The 17,230-nt window shown below is 36.8% G+C and overlaps 1 protein-coding gene across 3 annotated transcripts in view; it reads right to left on the bottom strand.

The window, feature by feature from the left end:
- Nucleotides 1-342: 342 nt before the first annotated feature.
- The window catches only part of LOC139124822 (fibropellin-1-like), a 38,200-nt gene continuing 21,312 nt past the window's right edge, over nt 343-17,230 (bottom strand). For all 3 annotated transcript variants that reach the window (XM_070690933.1, XM_070690932.1, XM_070690931.1), the window contains 12 exons: nt 14,007-14,148; nt 13,597-13,754; nt 12,862-13,121; nt 9,676-10,547; nt 8,147-9,179; nt 7,096-7,519; nt 6,719-6,762; nt 6,268-6,442; nt 2,952-3,135; nt 2,411-2,505; nt 1,409-1,514; nt 343-1,233 (listed from right to left, as the gene is read on the bottom strand). In XM_070690933.1, coding sequence (XP_070547034.1) covers nt 1,168-1,233; nt 1,409-1,514; nt 2,411-2,505; nt 2,952-3,135; nt 6,268-6,442; nt 6,719-6,762; nt 7,096-7,519; nt 8,147-9,179; nt 9,676-10,547; nt 12,862-13,121; nt 13,597-13,754; nt 14,007-14,148 — 3,559 coding nt within the window. In that variant the 3' untranslated portion in view covers nt 343-1,167. The remainder of the gene's footprint in view (nt 1,234-1,408; nt 1,515-2,410; nt 2,506-2,951; nt 3,136-6,267; nt 6,443-6,718; nt 6,763-7,095; nt 7,520-8,146; nt 9,180-9,675; nt 10,548-12,861; nt 13,122-13,596; nt 13,755-14,006; nt 14,149-17,230) is intronic.

The raw sequence follows: 17,230 nt of genomic DNA, 5'->3' as shown, positions 1-17,230 counted from the left end.
TGACCCCCTCCCCTTCGTTTTTTTAACCCCAGCGATTTTTTGCTGGATCCCCACAAATATTTAAAATAATTTTGAAACAATCGGCGCTCCGTAGACGATCATATCGGTTATTATATGGCATTCCATTGTAAAGCTATTAAAACGGAAAAAAGGTGGTTTATATTGCAAGTCTAGTCACAGAAGTTCAAGATTACCAGACATTACACTCCAATAAAAAACCATGGCTGTATCGTGAAATATCTTATCAGAAACTGTTTGTATTGATTTATACATTGACAATGATTTGTTGTGATCCGGCTCATTCTACACTCATCGCCAAATCACATCTTGTAACAAATGACGTTTGCTAACACGCTGTTTTATTTATAAAAGCAGATGTACAAATACTGAAAATATCAAAAAATAACAGAGTTCTTCGTTCCTAGAAATGTTTCGTAACTACATATTCTGTTAATGAATTGTAGAAATTTGTCAATTGTGCCTATACATACAGATTGTCAATTGTGCCTATACATACAGATTGTCAATTGTGCCTATACATACAGATTGTCTCGTGGAGGAAATCAAAGGAATTTAATGTTTTCCTGGTATACTGTTAATTAGTTTTCCTGGTATACTGTTAATTAGTTTTCCTGGTATACTGTTAATTAGTTTTCCTGGTATACTGTTAATTAGTTAAGAGAGTGAAAAATATAATGAACTCACTCCGACCACATAATGCAACGCCGTTACTGTAGAGAACTCTGCATGATCTACAAACATAACGCCGACTACTTATGTTCCAGTACTAAATTTTTATTTCACATTCCGATTATTTACGCAAAATTGAGAAAAACGATATCATAATAAGTCTACAGAAGGAAAAAACATGGTACGTGGACACAGTAACTGCTATTTACAGGGTATGATCAAGATACTCACAAATTTTTCCGTGATTTGCACCTAAAAAGGCGAGGAGTGACAAATCTAGCTAACAGACGATTGGAATTCTGAATGACAAATTTTCATAGTCAATAAAAAAGGTGGGTTTTCAATTTCAAAATTGCAATCTCAAATTCGCAAATTAAAAAAAGTAACATCGAAATGATAAATGGTTATTCAAAATTCAAAGTGTTGGCAGCACATTCAAAATTTAAAAATATATCCATTTCTGGAACATTTTTTCTTTTACACCGGTGAATTGTTTGAAAATTCTAAAACTGGCTCTCTCTTGGTTTCATCAGATGACGAGGCCTGAAATAGAAACAGGTTCAAACTGTAGTTAAAACATCGTTTGATCTGAGAGTCGACTGTAGGCTGATTATTTTCCAACCATCAATTTGCAGCATACACGTATATGTCATCATATTTGACCATTTTGTCCATATTGCGCTGACAGTCTCTCTATAACAAGTACGCCCTCACTCACCTGTTCGAATACTTGATTTTCGAAAGCCAACTGCATGGCATCCATGTTTACGTAGTCGTTTTCTTCAGCCTTTGTTTCAACAATTTCATCAATTTTACGACGAGATCTACATCAGAAAGGTGGAAGTAAGCTTATAAAGTATTGAAACAATGAAGAAGTATTTAATGAAGAGAGAATTCAGTAAATTAGAGATACGTAGACACAACAGCCAACTCATAGTTGATCGATACCTAGACACAACAGCTAACTCATAGTTGATCGATACGTAGACATAACAGCTAACTCATAGTTGATCGATACCTAGACACAACAGCCAGCTCATAGTTGATCGATACCTAGACACAACAGCCAACTCATAGTTGATCGATACCTAGACACAACAGCCAACTCATAGTTGATCGATACCTAGACACAACAGCCAACTCATAGTTGATCGATACCTAGACACAACAGCTAACTCATAGTTGATCGATACCTAGACACAACAGCCAACTCATAGTTGATCGATAGCTAGACACATAGTTTATCGATACCTAGACACAACAGCCAACTCATAGTTGATCGATACCTAGACACAGCAGCTAACTCATAGTTGATCGATACCTAGACACAACAGCTAACTCATAGTTGATCGATACCTAGACACAACAGCTAACTCATAGTTGATCGATACCTAGACACAACAGCTAACTCATAGTTGATCGATACGTAGACACAACAGCCAACTCATAGTTGATCGATACCTAGACACATAGTTGATCGATACGTAGACACAACAACCAACTCATAGTTGATCGATACCTAGACACACCAGCCAACTCATAGTTGATCGCCACATAAGTCGTTTCTTGATTTTGTTACAATGTATCCACTAAAATCTCTCATAGAAGTTTTTATCTGGAAGGTTAGTTTCTACAGCGTCATCTTGAGATTCTGGAATTCACATTTATGTAATGACTTTATCAGTGAACTCTGGAGATACAGACATTCTTCAAATCTTACCTTGATTTGTGTCTGACGAAAACGGCTACCCCAATAATGCCAGCAAGGATGACAATGATGACAATAAGAACGTACCAATTAGCGGATAGCCATGACTGGATGAAGAGAAGAAACAATACGTTGGAGTCAGTACAAGTGGTCACTTCATTTGCAAATATAAATCAATGTCGCAACTCTTCATTTTTACATTCTCTCTCTCTCTCTCCCTCCCTCCCTCTCTCTCTCTCTCTCTCTCTCTCTCTCTCTCTCTCTCTCTCTCACATCGGAGGTATGTTTACATTTTGACAAAATGAGCGATATGTTCACCTATTGTGAATCCTTTAGTGTCAGGAAGAGGTGTTTTCCATTGAAACCCCAGTGCAGTTATGAAAAGACGTCTTCTTCGTCTCTTCATTTCACCGTCATTCAAGAAAGATTGTATCAGATTAAGCATATAAAACACTCCTGGCTGCAATTTTTGGAATCGGCTAGTGGGCTACCCCTGGGTCATCTAATCTCATCTAACTGAATGTTATCAAACATAAATTCCGTGATAACTTACGGAAGTACCGTCATCTTCATTTCGAATATCAACAACTGGTTCGGCTCTACCAACATGTACTCGATATCCTAAAACATTTTCAAATTCTTCGTCATCAACATCAGCCAGTGTTTCGTCGATTTCATTAGCAGTCATATATTTACCATCACGTCGTACTACAAACGTCAACTCTGTTAGGTGTTCCCTAAAAGAAGAAATGATAACGCGTCAAACATTATATTATATCATGCTACCATGCGTTATTCTGATTGGACGAGAGCTCATTCCAATGATGCTAAAATACTGTTTTACCAGTGGTAAAACGGGCCCCTAAACCGGCCAAGAGGGTAAATGCGGAAATGAATAAAGGAGAGGGTATTTAGTTTGCAGGGAAATTTTGGAGGTAATAATTAAATAAAATAAATAATTAGTATTTTGCAAAGAAAGATGTATACTTTTTCATCCTTGTTTTAGAAATGCCTCACTGTACTTTTGGCTCTTTGCCATACTTGCACTGTCACTTTTTGTCGTCTGTGACTGTTGTCATTGGATACTGTGTGCGCGTGTTGTCAACGTAATCACAACTTATAAAAATACTTGGTCCGGGAGTTTATAAAAGTGACGAGAATGCCATCAACATTTCTAAGAATGGACATGGCATTGTTTGTAGCTAGTTGCACGTCCTCAATGTTATGTCTTCTAATATTTAACTGGAGTTTTGTGTCCACTCGTCAGCCCGGGGATCGTAGGCGTACGCGTGCTTTTCTACGCTAACATAGTGCACAGGAAGATGTGTCGCACCGGTCAAGATCACCTGACCGAACGAACGACCGCGACCATGCAAGAGTCTCCTCAATCATGTTTTATCACGTTTTAAGTATGCCACGTGACGAAGTCCACGTCAATCATGATAACCAATTAATACGTCAGGTGTAATAAACCGTGACAAGAGTGTGACACAACCTGTATATATCAAAGATAGCTTTCCTTTATATATATATGTGCTTTTTGAACCACTTTTTGCGATTTTTATGACTTTTAACAATACAATTTTAATATGCACCTTTTAATCTGTGTAATTTTTTGCTCACGTGCTTACACACGTGAGCATATGTCGCAGCGATGTCTGTCTGTCTGTCTGTCTGTCTGTCTGTCTGTCCGTCCGTCTGTGTGTCTGTCTGTCTGTCTGTTGGTCCGATATCTCAAAAACGGCTCATCAGATCAGAATCAAATCTGGTACATATATTCAGTTAGTAAATGGCAAGAACTGATTAGTTTTTGGTGGGTGTGGCTTGCATACTTTTTGCTCATTTGCATAATTAATGATTTTAGAAAAAAACGGATATACATTAAAAACGACAACACACAATTTGATGAGATTTGCTACAAATATTGATCACACCAAGATATATCAGCAGTGGGAACCATTCAGGGGTGACGTGAAAGATAAATGCTAATTTGCATATTTAATGAACTTTCCTAACCAGGGATATATGTCTGATTTGACTTGATCAAAATTAACCAAACTTGGTATGTATATTAAAGATACTATGATTTAACATTATTGAAAGTCATTAAGCGTTTTAACTTCAGCCAATTCCTAATTTGCATATTTCATGAACTTTGTTAATTAGGGATGTATATTTGAAATGACTGGACCAAAGTTGATGAAACTTGCTACATGTATTGAAGCCACTATGATACAACATTTTTGAAAGTCAGTGAGCATTTTTACTTTAGCCAATTCTGAATTTGCATATTTAATGAATTTTCCCAATTAGGGATATATATCTGAATTAACTTGAATGTAGTTGTTCAAACTTGCTATATACATCGAAGATACTGTGATATAACATTATTGAAAGTCAAAAGACATTTTTACTTCAGCCAAAACCTAATTTTAATATTAAATGAATTTTCATAATTAGGGATATTTATCTGAATTGACTTGATCAAAATTGATGAGAAACTTGCTATGTACATTAAAGACACTATAATACAACATTATTGAAAGTCATTAAGCATTTTCTCTTCAGCCAATTCCTAATTTGCATATTTAATGATCTTTCCTAATTAGAGATATATATCTGAATTGACTTGACCAAAGTTGACAAAATATTACAGATACCATGATACAACATTATTGACAATCATTAAGCATTTTTACTTAAGCCAATTCCTAATTTACATATTTAATGAACTTTGCTTATTAGGGATATATACCGGGATTTACTTGATCAAAGTTGGCAAAACATGCTATGTACATTGATGATTATACCAGGTTAAAACAATATCAAAAGTCATTTCACATTTTCATGTCAGTTAATTTATAATTTGCATATCTAATGAGCTTTCACAGCTCAGCATTTATGGCTTGAAGGACTTGGCCAACGGTAATTACACGTGCTATATAAAGTGGTGATACAATAAGAGCAGTCAAATAACTTTTAATATTTTTATTTCAGCTAATTACATATTTTTATACTTCATGACCTTTTAGAATTAATCGGCGGTGATTATTGTTCATTATGTTGATCATAATAATTTCAATGAAGTTGAGAACATGTGGCAACGGTTCAAATTTACACATAACTTCAATATATAATGAAACACGTGAGCATTTACAGTTCATATCTGGTTTAATTGTAAGAATTTAACCTGTCTGTACTTCTATGGATCTGGTTGCGAAAACGTTTAATAATGGGTGATTATGGCTTTGCTATAATCATTGTTAACGTCTGGGAGGACACGGGGAAAAGGGTTTAGACCTTGACATGTGTGGGTCACCATGCGCCACCTACTACCACTGGCTGGATGCACTTGTGACGTAACCTTATCTACCAACTGCCCCCTTTACCGTTATCTAAACAATTTGCGTCACCCTCTCCACGTCACTATCCATGCGCATATCAGTGTGAGCAAAGCCACAGATTGTCCATATTATCATCTTGTTAAATTCCTTGTCAGATATTGTCATCTTGTTACACACCCTGTCCGATATTGTCATCTTGTTACACACCCCGTCAGATATTGTCATCTTGTTACATACCCTGTCAGATATTGTCATCTTGTTACACACCCCGTCAGATTTTGTCATCTTGTTACATACCCCGTCAAATATTGTCATCTTGTTACATACCCCGTCAAATATTGTCATCTTGTTACATACCCCGTCAGATATTGTCATCTTTCCCCTGTCAGATATTGTCATCTTGTTACATACCCTGTCAGATATTGTCATCTTGTTACATACCCTGTCAGATATTGTCACATTGTTACCCACCTTGTCGGATATGTTGTTACATAACTTGTCATATCTGATCATGTTGCTACATACCCTGTACTTGGTGAAATATATCGCTCCTCATTTATAACGGTAACTGCTGCGCTGTCATCGCTTCTTCTCTGGAACTTCTTAGGGTGGTTTAAAAACTTCTCCATGTCTTCTTCAAACTTTTTGATATCGATAACGTCGCCAACTAGCATCATTTGATAACCATACGTTACTAAATCTGTATAAAAATTGAAAACAAACCGCATTAAATTTCCAATCAGATTTCATCTCCACAACATATTGCTCTATCTTACGTCGCTACATCTTACCTTCACCAAAGATCGCAGACTTTAAACTGTACGGTCTACTTTTACATAAAAGTTGTGAATATGAGTCCCGATGCTGTATTCGGCGGAATACATCAGTTTGTTTTCACAGTTACCATGGCGATAAAGAAGTTCAAATGACATCGTCTTGTTTGATCAAAAAAGGTGCTAATACTTAAGAAACTTACCGTACTGACAATATTCGCCAAAAAATCCTTTATCACATTTACACCTGTAAAATTAACAAATGTTAATTAGCAAAAGTAAATTAATATTGTAGTAAGTATGGTGGTGTAACAATTTGGAACTGATCTTTTATCTTACTTTAAAACTGATTTATGATTCTATTCATTTTGGCATTTTGGAAATTATTATTTTGGAACTTATTATTTGAAAGTATATAAATTTTCTGTTGGGAAATACGGACTGACCAGTATTGTGACATTGACTGAAAAATATTGCGATAAAATATCTGATATCATATTTCTCTCATGTGGCAAGTGTTAAGAGTTTACCAATGATTATAAGAAGTCATCTAACAAGTCAACTTTTGTTATGAACTCACTTTCTTCCCTTCTTCTGTCCAATACAGCGTCCATAGAAACACGGCCTTTCATTGCAGAAATTGACTTCGTGTTGACAGTCTTCACCCATGTAATTTTCCTTGCAAGAACATTGATAACCACCAGGTGTATTGGTACACACTTGGTTTTCTCCACAGGGATTCCCTTCACATTCATCCATGTCGTCTTGACACAATGAACCTTTATAACCCTCTGCGCATGTACATGTGAAGGAATTGACGTCATCAATACACTTGGCGCCATTTTGACAGGGTGATGATTGACATTCGTCGATATCTTCCTCACAATGTCTCCCTCTGTATCCAGGGTAACAATGACACGTAAAGTTATCGACCTTATCAACGCAATTTCCATGGAGACAAGGCCTTGAAACACAGTCGTCAATGTTAACGTCACAGTTGGCTCCTGCAGATGGAATGACAAGTCATTAAAAACCAGTGAATATCACTTTTCAACACAAACATGTCATTTTTGCTAACATTCTTTGTACACAAAGGAGGACTCTCTCCTGTAAAAGGCTGCGGTATGCTATGGTATAAAGGCTGTGATTATCCCAAACTTAAAGGGAAAACTTGAAAAAACACGAGTTTTGTGGTAACTGGTGAAAGGTACACACTTAGTATTATCCTTCACCACATTCTGCACAAGTAAATGCTCTCCTATTACCTAGTGTGAATGAAAATACCGTCCTGTAAGTGAAAATACCGTCCTGTAAGTGAAAATACCGTCGAGTGAAAATACCGTCGAGTGAAAATGCCGTCCTGTATTTTGTTGTGGAAATGCTATTCTTCGACACATGTTGTGCACTGATAAAACTGTCCGTCACCCTATTCTTGAGAGATTACACTGTCCTCTCAATTCTGCATTGAAAATACTGTTCCAATCCTTTCTGTATTCAGAAATACCGTCCTTAAATGTCCCTCAGTGTAGTCTGACCCATATTGGTTGTTGAACGATAAGCTAAATTAATGCAGAGTGAAAAGTTACAAATATTACTGTGGAAGATGTGATAATATTTACTTTGCAACTTACCTTTGTATCCTTGTTGACAAATACATGAATACCCATTAATTTCATCAACGCATCTACCAAAGACACATGGAGAACTTGAACATTCATCATCTTCTACCTCACAATATTCACCATGATAACCAACATCACAAAGACAGTAAAAGTCTGTGCTGTTTCTATCACACACTCCGTGGGTACAATTAAGTTTTTCACAGTTTTGACACACTTTACCGCTGTAACCGTCCTCGCAATCACAGAAGTACCCATTTTCCATGTCAGTGCAATTGCCATGGTAACAAGGAGACGACTCACATTCATCAATGTCAAGGTCACAGTTTTCGCCCGTAAAGCCCTCGTTACACTCACATCTGTAATTGTCGACCAAATCTACGCATGCGCCGTGGACACATGGATTTGATTGGCAATCGTCAATATTGACATCACAGAGTGTACCATTAAAGCCACTTTCACAATTGCAATGAAAACCATCGATGACGTCAACACATGAACCATAAACACAGGCTGAACTTTGACATTCATCTATATCGATGTCACACTGTGTTCCATTGTAGCCAGGAAAGCAATCGCACAAATAACCGTTTATTAGATCCGTACAGTTACCATAGTAACAAGGGGTTGGTAAACATTCGTCGATTTCTGTTTCACAAAAGTATCCCGTGAAACCAGGATCACATTTGCAAGTAAAGTTAGCAATGCCATCAACACAGCTTCCATTTCGACAGGGTGATGATTGACACTCGTCAATTTCAAATTCACAATTTAGTCCGTGATAACCATGGCGACAACTGCAATAGTAGGAATCTAGACTGTGTGAACAATTGGCGCCATTCATACATGGTGAACTGGCACACTCATCAATGTCTACGTCACAGAGATCACCTTCAAATCCTGGCTGACAAGTACAAGTATAACCATCAACATGCGGCACACAAGTAGAATTATTGGTACAGTTATTGCCATAGCAACTGTCTTTCAGATATTCACAATTCTCTCCATACCACTGATCGGGACATAAACAGAAATAGCTGTCAACCTAGGGTAATGAAAAAAAATATAAGTGTATCTGTAGTAAAATGATCGGCTGCAAAAATTGAAAAGTGTACGGAGTTACACGAATAGCATGTACTAATCACAATTATCGTTTTTACTGAAAATGAGTTTCTCATCGACATATCAAGTTTCAAGTTGAAGTCAAGACTAGATTATCCTTTACTTTTGAAATGTTGTCATCTGACTTGAATGTTTAGAGAGATTTTATATTAATGTGGCAAAGAGTAATTAAACTTTTCTAAACAAACAAATGACGTCATAGCCAGTGAATCTCAGAATATCAAATTATTCCTTCTGTCCTGAAAGTCGTGGACTTACAAAAATGTGTGTGATGGTCAATTTATTTTCGTTTTCATCTGTTGGAACTTGAACTTCTAAACTACGGTCCACTCTCTGAACTTTATCACTTATTGATTACAAGTACACGTAAAACTCAAAAGGTCGCCATAGTACCATTTTATGCATGTTAATTTGTTTACCTTGTCAACACAGGTTGCATTGTTATAGCATGGATTGCTACTACACTCGTCAATGTCGATGGAACACGTCTTGCCTGTGTATCCAGGCTGGCACAGACAAGTGAAGTCATTCACACCATCGATACAACTTGCTTGGTTTTCACAAAGTTGAAACGAACACTCATCTATATTGACGTCACAAACTTCACCTTGGTATCCAGGAACACACTGACATGAGAATCCATCGATTTGGTTGATGCATGTAGCATTGTTTTTACACGGTACACTTTGACACTCGTTGATATCGTATTGACATGTGTCGCCTTCATAACCAGATGTACAGAGACACTGAAAGCCATTGACCATATCCATACAGCTTGCATTATGAAAACACGGACCACTTTCACATTCATTTATATCGATATCACAGTTCAAACCTTCATATCCCGGTGAACATGTACAATTGTAGCTGTCCACACCATGTTCACATGTCCCATTGTTCTGACATGGGTTGCTATGGCATTCGTCAATGTCAAGTTCACAGTGTCTCCCTTCAAAGCCAGAGACACATTGACAAGTATAATTAGCAACCTCGTCAATACACGTGCCGCCATTTTCGCATGGTGAACTTGTACACTCGTCGAGTTCAGTTTCACATGACACGCCAACAAAACCTTCAGCGCATGTACACAGATGGCCAGCGATGATGTCAGTACAGGTGGCACCATTTTGACATGGTTGGCTTGCACACTCATCGATGTCAGTCTCACATATGTTACCAAAGTAACCCGCCGCACAAATACACACGAATTCGTTATTTCCATCGATACAGCTGCCACCGTTTAAGCATGGTAAACTCTCACATTCGTCAATGTTTACTTCACAAAAAGTTCCTGTGTGAAATAAAACAAATATTGTGTACGTTACATATAGGTTACAGATTTAACCACATTAGACGAAGGTACATCACTCACATCACATCATATTATTCATATCACATCACATAACGTCACATACATCACATCACATCACATCACATCACACACACCACCACAGACCACATCACGCAAGACCACATCACGCCAGACCACATCACGCCAGACCACATCACATCACATCACATCACATCACATCACACCACATCACATCACACCATATCACATCACATCACATCACATCACATCACATCACATCACATCACACCAATCACATCACATCACATCACATCACATCATCACATCACATCCATCACATCACATCCACATCACATCACATCACATCACATCACATCACATCACATCACATCACATCACATCACACCACATCACATCACACCACATCACATCACATCACATCACATCACATCACATCACATCACATCACATCACATCACATCCACATCACATCACATCACATCACATCACATCACATCACAACACATCATATCACATCACACCACATCACATCACATCACATCACATCAAATCACATCACACCATATCACATCACATCACATCACATCACATCACATCACATCACATCACACCATATCACATCATATCACATCACATCATATCACATCACATCACATCACATCATATCACATCACATCACACCATCACATCACATCACATCACATCATATCACATCACATCACATCACATCACATCACATCACATCACATCATCACATCACATCACATCACATCACATCACATCACATCACATCACATCACACCACACCACATCACATCACACCACATCACATCACATCACATCACATCACATCACATCATATCACACCACACCACATCACATCACACCACATCATACCACATTAAATCACATCACATCACATCACATCATGTCACACCACACCATATCACACCTTATCACACTATGTTACTATACATTACTAGGATACAATACTGCGTTACAGACCAGATTCGAACTGAAAATGCTCACGTGTTTCATTATGTATTGCAGTTATGTGTGAATATGAACCTTTGCCACATGTTTGCAACTTCATTGAAAGTATTATGATCAACATAATGAACAATATTCACCACAATTAATTCTAAAAGGCCATGAACTATACAAATATGTAATTAGCTGAAATAAAAATATTAAATTTCTTTGGCTGCTGTCATTTGTATCACCACTTTATATAGCAAGTGCAATAACCGTTGGCCAAGTCCTTCAGGCCATATATGCCGAACTGTGAAAGCTCATTAGATATGCAAATTATAAATTAGCTGTCATGAAAATGTGAAATGACTTTTGATATTGTTATAACCTGGTATAATCATCAATGTACATTGCATGTTTTCCCAACTTTGATCAAGTAAATCCCAGTATATATATCCGTAATTAGAAAAGATCATTGAAAATGCAAATTAGGAATTGGCTGAAGAAAAAATGCTTAATAACTTTCAATAATGTTGTATCATAGTGTCGTTAATGTATATAGCAAGTTGCGTCAACTTTGGTCGGGTCAATTCAGATAAATAACCCTAATTAAGAAAGTTCATTAAATATGCAAATAAGGAATTGGATGAAGTAAAAATGCTTAATGATTTTCAATAATGTTGCATCATAGAGTCTTCAATATATGTAGCAAGTTTCATCAACTTTGGTCCAGTCAATTCAGATATATCCCTAATTAGGAAAGTTCATTAAATATGCAAAATAGGAATTGGCTGAAGTTAAAATGCTTAATGACTTTCAATAATGTTTAATCATAGTATCTTCGATATACATACCAAGTTTGGTCAATTTTGATCAAGTCAAATCAGATATATATTCCTAATTAGGAAAGTTCATTAAATATGCAAATTAGCAACTATCTTTCATGTCACCCCTGAATGGTTCCCACTGCTGATATATCTTGGTGTGATCAACATTTGTAGCGAGTCTCAACAAATTCTGTGCAGCCGTTCTCAATGTATAGCTGTTTTTTCTAAAATTATTAATTATGCAAATGAGCAAAAAGTAAGCAAGCCACACCCACCAAAAACTAATCAGTTCTTGCCATTTGCCGACTGGATCTATGTACCAAATTTCATTCTGATCTGAAGAGCCGTTTTGGAGATATCGAGCGCACAGACAGACAGACAGACAGACAGACAGACAGACAGACAGACATCGCTGCGACATATGCTCACGTGTGTGAATACGTGAGCAAAAAACATCAGTCTGGAAAGTATACCTGTAAATCCTGCACCACACAGGCAATTGAAACTGTTCACGTGATCTACGCATTCAGCACCATTTTGGCACGGTGAAGACGAACATTCATCAATATTGACGTCGCAGTTTGCACCTGTCCATCCTGAATGACACATTTTATGACCGTTGAGTCTATTACAATCGTAGTGACCGGTGACGTCATCATTTGCTAGACAGTACAGGTCGCACATGTCACCATAGTAATTGTCATCGCAGTACACTTTCAATCTGATATCAATGCTGTGAACCAATCAGAGTGAGCAGTCATAATTATAATCCATAATAAAGTTGTCTCAACATCGCCAGTATTACGACTTTCATGCAACTGGACGTGAGAGAGACAATTTAGCGGCTCTGGACAGTAGAAAAAGAATCGGAAAATAGGAAGACATCTGAGAGGCATTGTTCAGACATGTGTGTACTCCCAACCTTATTATTGACAGAAATATTTTTTGCAGTGTTTTAAGCCTTTAAATGTTTAATGAACACTTAGCACCACACAAGGAAATTAACATTATTTAAACGACAATTTAGTAAAGTCCATCTTGACCAATATTTCCAAACATTTTGAAAACAGTTGTCCGATTACGATCATTGTGAACGGATTAGTGTTGTACAAAGCTGAAGTGAGGCCTGAATTTCACTGACATATGTCAGCTTGCATGTCTAGTTAGTGTTCACAGTCAGTAGTCCATATTTAAATTCAGAAAATTACCTTGAACTATGATGTCCCTCTACGGCATAATCATGCCAGTTAGCAGTTGAACTGCCGCTTGCTGGATCCATTGTAATATCAGTGTCGTACACGTCAATTTTGTCGTTACCGCCTATGTCATCGACATCGTAAGCGACGGCCTTAAAACGTATACTGCCCTGTACAATGAAAAAATGGTATAGAAATAAAAAATCCATCGAATTTTCTACATGAATGTCACGTCAGAATATTAAAAAAATATTCATCTGTGGTGATTCATATCGATGAGGTCAGAACTAAACGTAAATTCATCTATTTTGTTTGTTTAAAATAGTTGAAAATGACGCGACGTTGCCGTGACACTTTTCCAGAACGCACTCTATATTGCACATATAAATCTATGGACCAATGGAAATAGAGGGTTAACTTACCGGCCATGGACCGATGGAAAGTGCTAATGGTTGCTCTATACCATTTGGTATCACATCCGGAAAATCAAAGGAGTTTCTATTTGTATAGATAAGACTACTGCGTCGATCTAATAGACAGTTACTGAAGTCTTGAGATCCAGTGCTATCGATGAAATCAAACACATTGCTTGGTGAGTATCTAATCACGGTGTTTAATGACCGACGTAGAAATACTCATCACGTAGCGTTAGGGAAAAACTTATGAAGAAGAAAAAGTTTTCGTTCTATGATATCAAATTGTTGTTGTTGTTTGTCTTGTCCTGAATGCAACTGAATAAGCAATAATTGTTGGCATTTTGTCCCCAGTGTTGTGAATTTGTTGATGGTAGGTTATAATATACAGCGTTAAAGGCAAGAAAGCTGGAATGCACATTTTTGGATGTTTTTTTAACGCTTCAGCATGTATCAGCAAAGCTTCCCCATATTGCTAGAGAAAAATGTAAAGCCTCTGACTCTTAGCATAATTGAATGTAAAATATTTTAAAATATTTCAGTGGTGAAGGATTTCAGATTGTCTTTGTATTTTAAACTGCTTGATAGATAGACGAGGATGATTCAGAAAGAAAAATGGCATTATTGAATTCTTAAGCCACACAGATGACATAAAGATGATATGTCTTTCGTCTTGTTATTCCCGGAGTCAGAGCATCATCATCATCATCATCATCATCATCATCATCATCTCTCTCTCTCTCTCTCTCTCTCTCTCTCTCTCTCTCTCTCTGAAGTTTGAAAATCTTCACGGTGTAAAACAATGCTAAATTACGACTGAGCGATTTACCGTGTATGTGTATGTATGTATGTATGTATAGCCCAAATTACTCCAAGTTCAAAGTAATAACATTTGTTACTTAAGTTTCATGCATTTGCAATCTTCAGACAGGCAGTCAGGACTGAAAAGATCCTTAGCCCTAACATTCTCGTTTATGTGGTTGAGACATACGATAATCGTGTCAAAATTTGATAAATAATATTTGTTTTGCGAGAGATATTTTGAAACCACCTCAGGCGTTTGTTTAATGGCGTAGATTTGTCAGCATTGATAATGTATAGCTTTTCTGATATACAAAGATTACATCGCTTTCTTTTGTTAGATTAACTTGATGCTTTATCAACAATTGGCCATGACACGTCAAAGACATTGTCCTTGTTCTTGAGAGACCAAATAAACTTTGATAGTTCCGTGCTGTCAGTATTCAAAGGTGTCATTTGCAAGGGCAAAGTATCACCGGGAGTCAATAAGGGACCGTTCAGTTTTTACGGCCGGGGGGTCATCGTAATTTTGGAATCCGCGAAGGGGGGGGTCATCGCTTTTTCACTGGTAGGAAAGGGGGGGGGGTGTCACCACATTTTCAAAAACATAATATACCTACATAAAGTTCACTTTATGCCATGGTCATGATCGACCCTCTTTACCGGCGAGCTGCCTTTGGCGGCCCACTACAATAAATATACTTTACGTATTATCCATGACCCTCTTAACGGGCAGACACCTTTGACGGCCCACTCCAATTAGGTTTACTTCATTACTTTTATTCATTTCCAGTTGAGAGAGGAATAAGACAGGGTGATGGTCTAAGCCCAATTTTATTTAATATTTTCATTAATGATATTAAAAGTTGTTTTAGTGAAAGAGAGAGCGCCCCTTTAAAAGTAAACAATTTGATCGAAGCCCTTGGTTCACTTTTATATGCTGATGATTTGGTGGTTTTATCGGAAACTGCCACAGGTTTACAACACAGTATCAACAATCTCAAAAATTATTGTGAAAAATGGGGATTAGCCATAAACTATAACAAAACAAAAATAATGATATTTAACAAATCTGGCCATAAAATACATAAATACAAATTTTTCTATGATGATAAAGAATTGGAAATTGTTCAAAAATATAAATACTTAGGATTAACATTAACAAATAATGGTTAATTTAACTTAGCAAGTTACAAAGCTCTTAAAGCAAAATTTAAGATCAGGCAACTATTAAGATCAGAAAATATTCTTCCAGTACGAACATTTTTAAAACTCTTTGAAGCAGTTATTCAGCCAATCATGTGCAGAAATATGGGGTCCACAGGTGATAAACTTAGAAGCTTTAAACTTAAACTCTAGTGTTGAAAAGACACAAACAAAAATTTTTGAAGTCAGTCCTGCAGGTCCACTGCAAAACAACTAACATTGCTGTCTTGTTGGAAGTGGGTTGTTTACCATTGCAAGCTAAAATCGCACTTTCTATGTTAAAATATTGGGGGAAATTATTTCAAGTCCTGAAACTAGTTTAATAAAAGAAACATACCAAAATGAAAGGGAGTCAGAAACTACTCAGAACTGGGTGTTTACAGTACGTAAATTATTGTCAGGCTTTGGCTTTGAAAAAATTTGGAAAAATCAACATGTAGACAAAACAGATTTAAAAAACATAGGTTTCAAATAGAAGAACATTTTAGACACAAATACATAATGTATTATTTAATGATAATAAACAGGGCAATATGAAAAATACCGTTTATTCAAAACACACCAACATTATGAAACTTACTTAGATATTGTGAAAAATCCACGCACAAGGGCTTCTCTAACACAATTTAGACTAAGTGCACATCAACTTAACATAGAAACAGGTAGACATCGTAAAATGGGAGCAGAAAAACGTCTCTGCCCATGTTGCAAGAGTAACAAAATAGAAGATGAAATACACTTTCTACTCTTATGCCCATTATATAACAAAGAAAGAATACAAATCCCGCGTTTAAAAGACAAGAAACAAAGTTTAACTGAAACATTTATTGAAATAATGACAAACAATAACACAGCTGTTTCTTTGGCAAAATTTATTTATTGTTGTTTTGAAAAGAGAAAATTTTATATTATTTCTAAGTGAATTTGGAAGTTTTTTTTCTTTCATTCTGACTTGTTCAACTTGATGTTGAAAATCTTTATTTTATGTGCTAATATGCCAGAGTGGCATACAGTTCAATAAAGATCAATTCTATTCTATTCTATTCTATTCATGCAATGGCCATGATCGACCCTCTTTACCGGCGGGCCGCCTGCGGCGGCCCACTACAATAAATTGACTTTATGTAATACCCCATGACCATCTTAACAGCCGGACGCCTTCAGCGGCCCTGTCCAGTAAAGTTTACTTTATGCAATGGCCATGATCGACCCTCTTTACCTAGAAT

Source organism: Ptychodera flava (genome assembly GCF_041260155.1).
Source record: "Ptychodera flava strain L36383 chromosome 23 unlocalized genomic scaffold, AS_Pfla_20210202 Scaffold_24__1_contigs__length_23054250_pilon, whole genome shotgun sequence".
Lineage (NCBI taxonomy): Eukaryota > Metazoa > Hemichordata > Enteropneusta > Ptychoderidae > Ptychodera > Ptychodera flava.
Note: the sequence above shows the minus strand (reverse complement) of the source record. Positions and strands in the feature narration are given on the sequence as shown.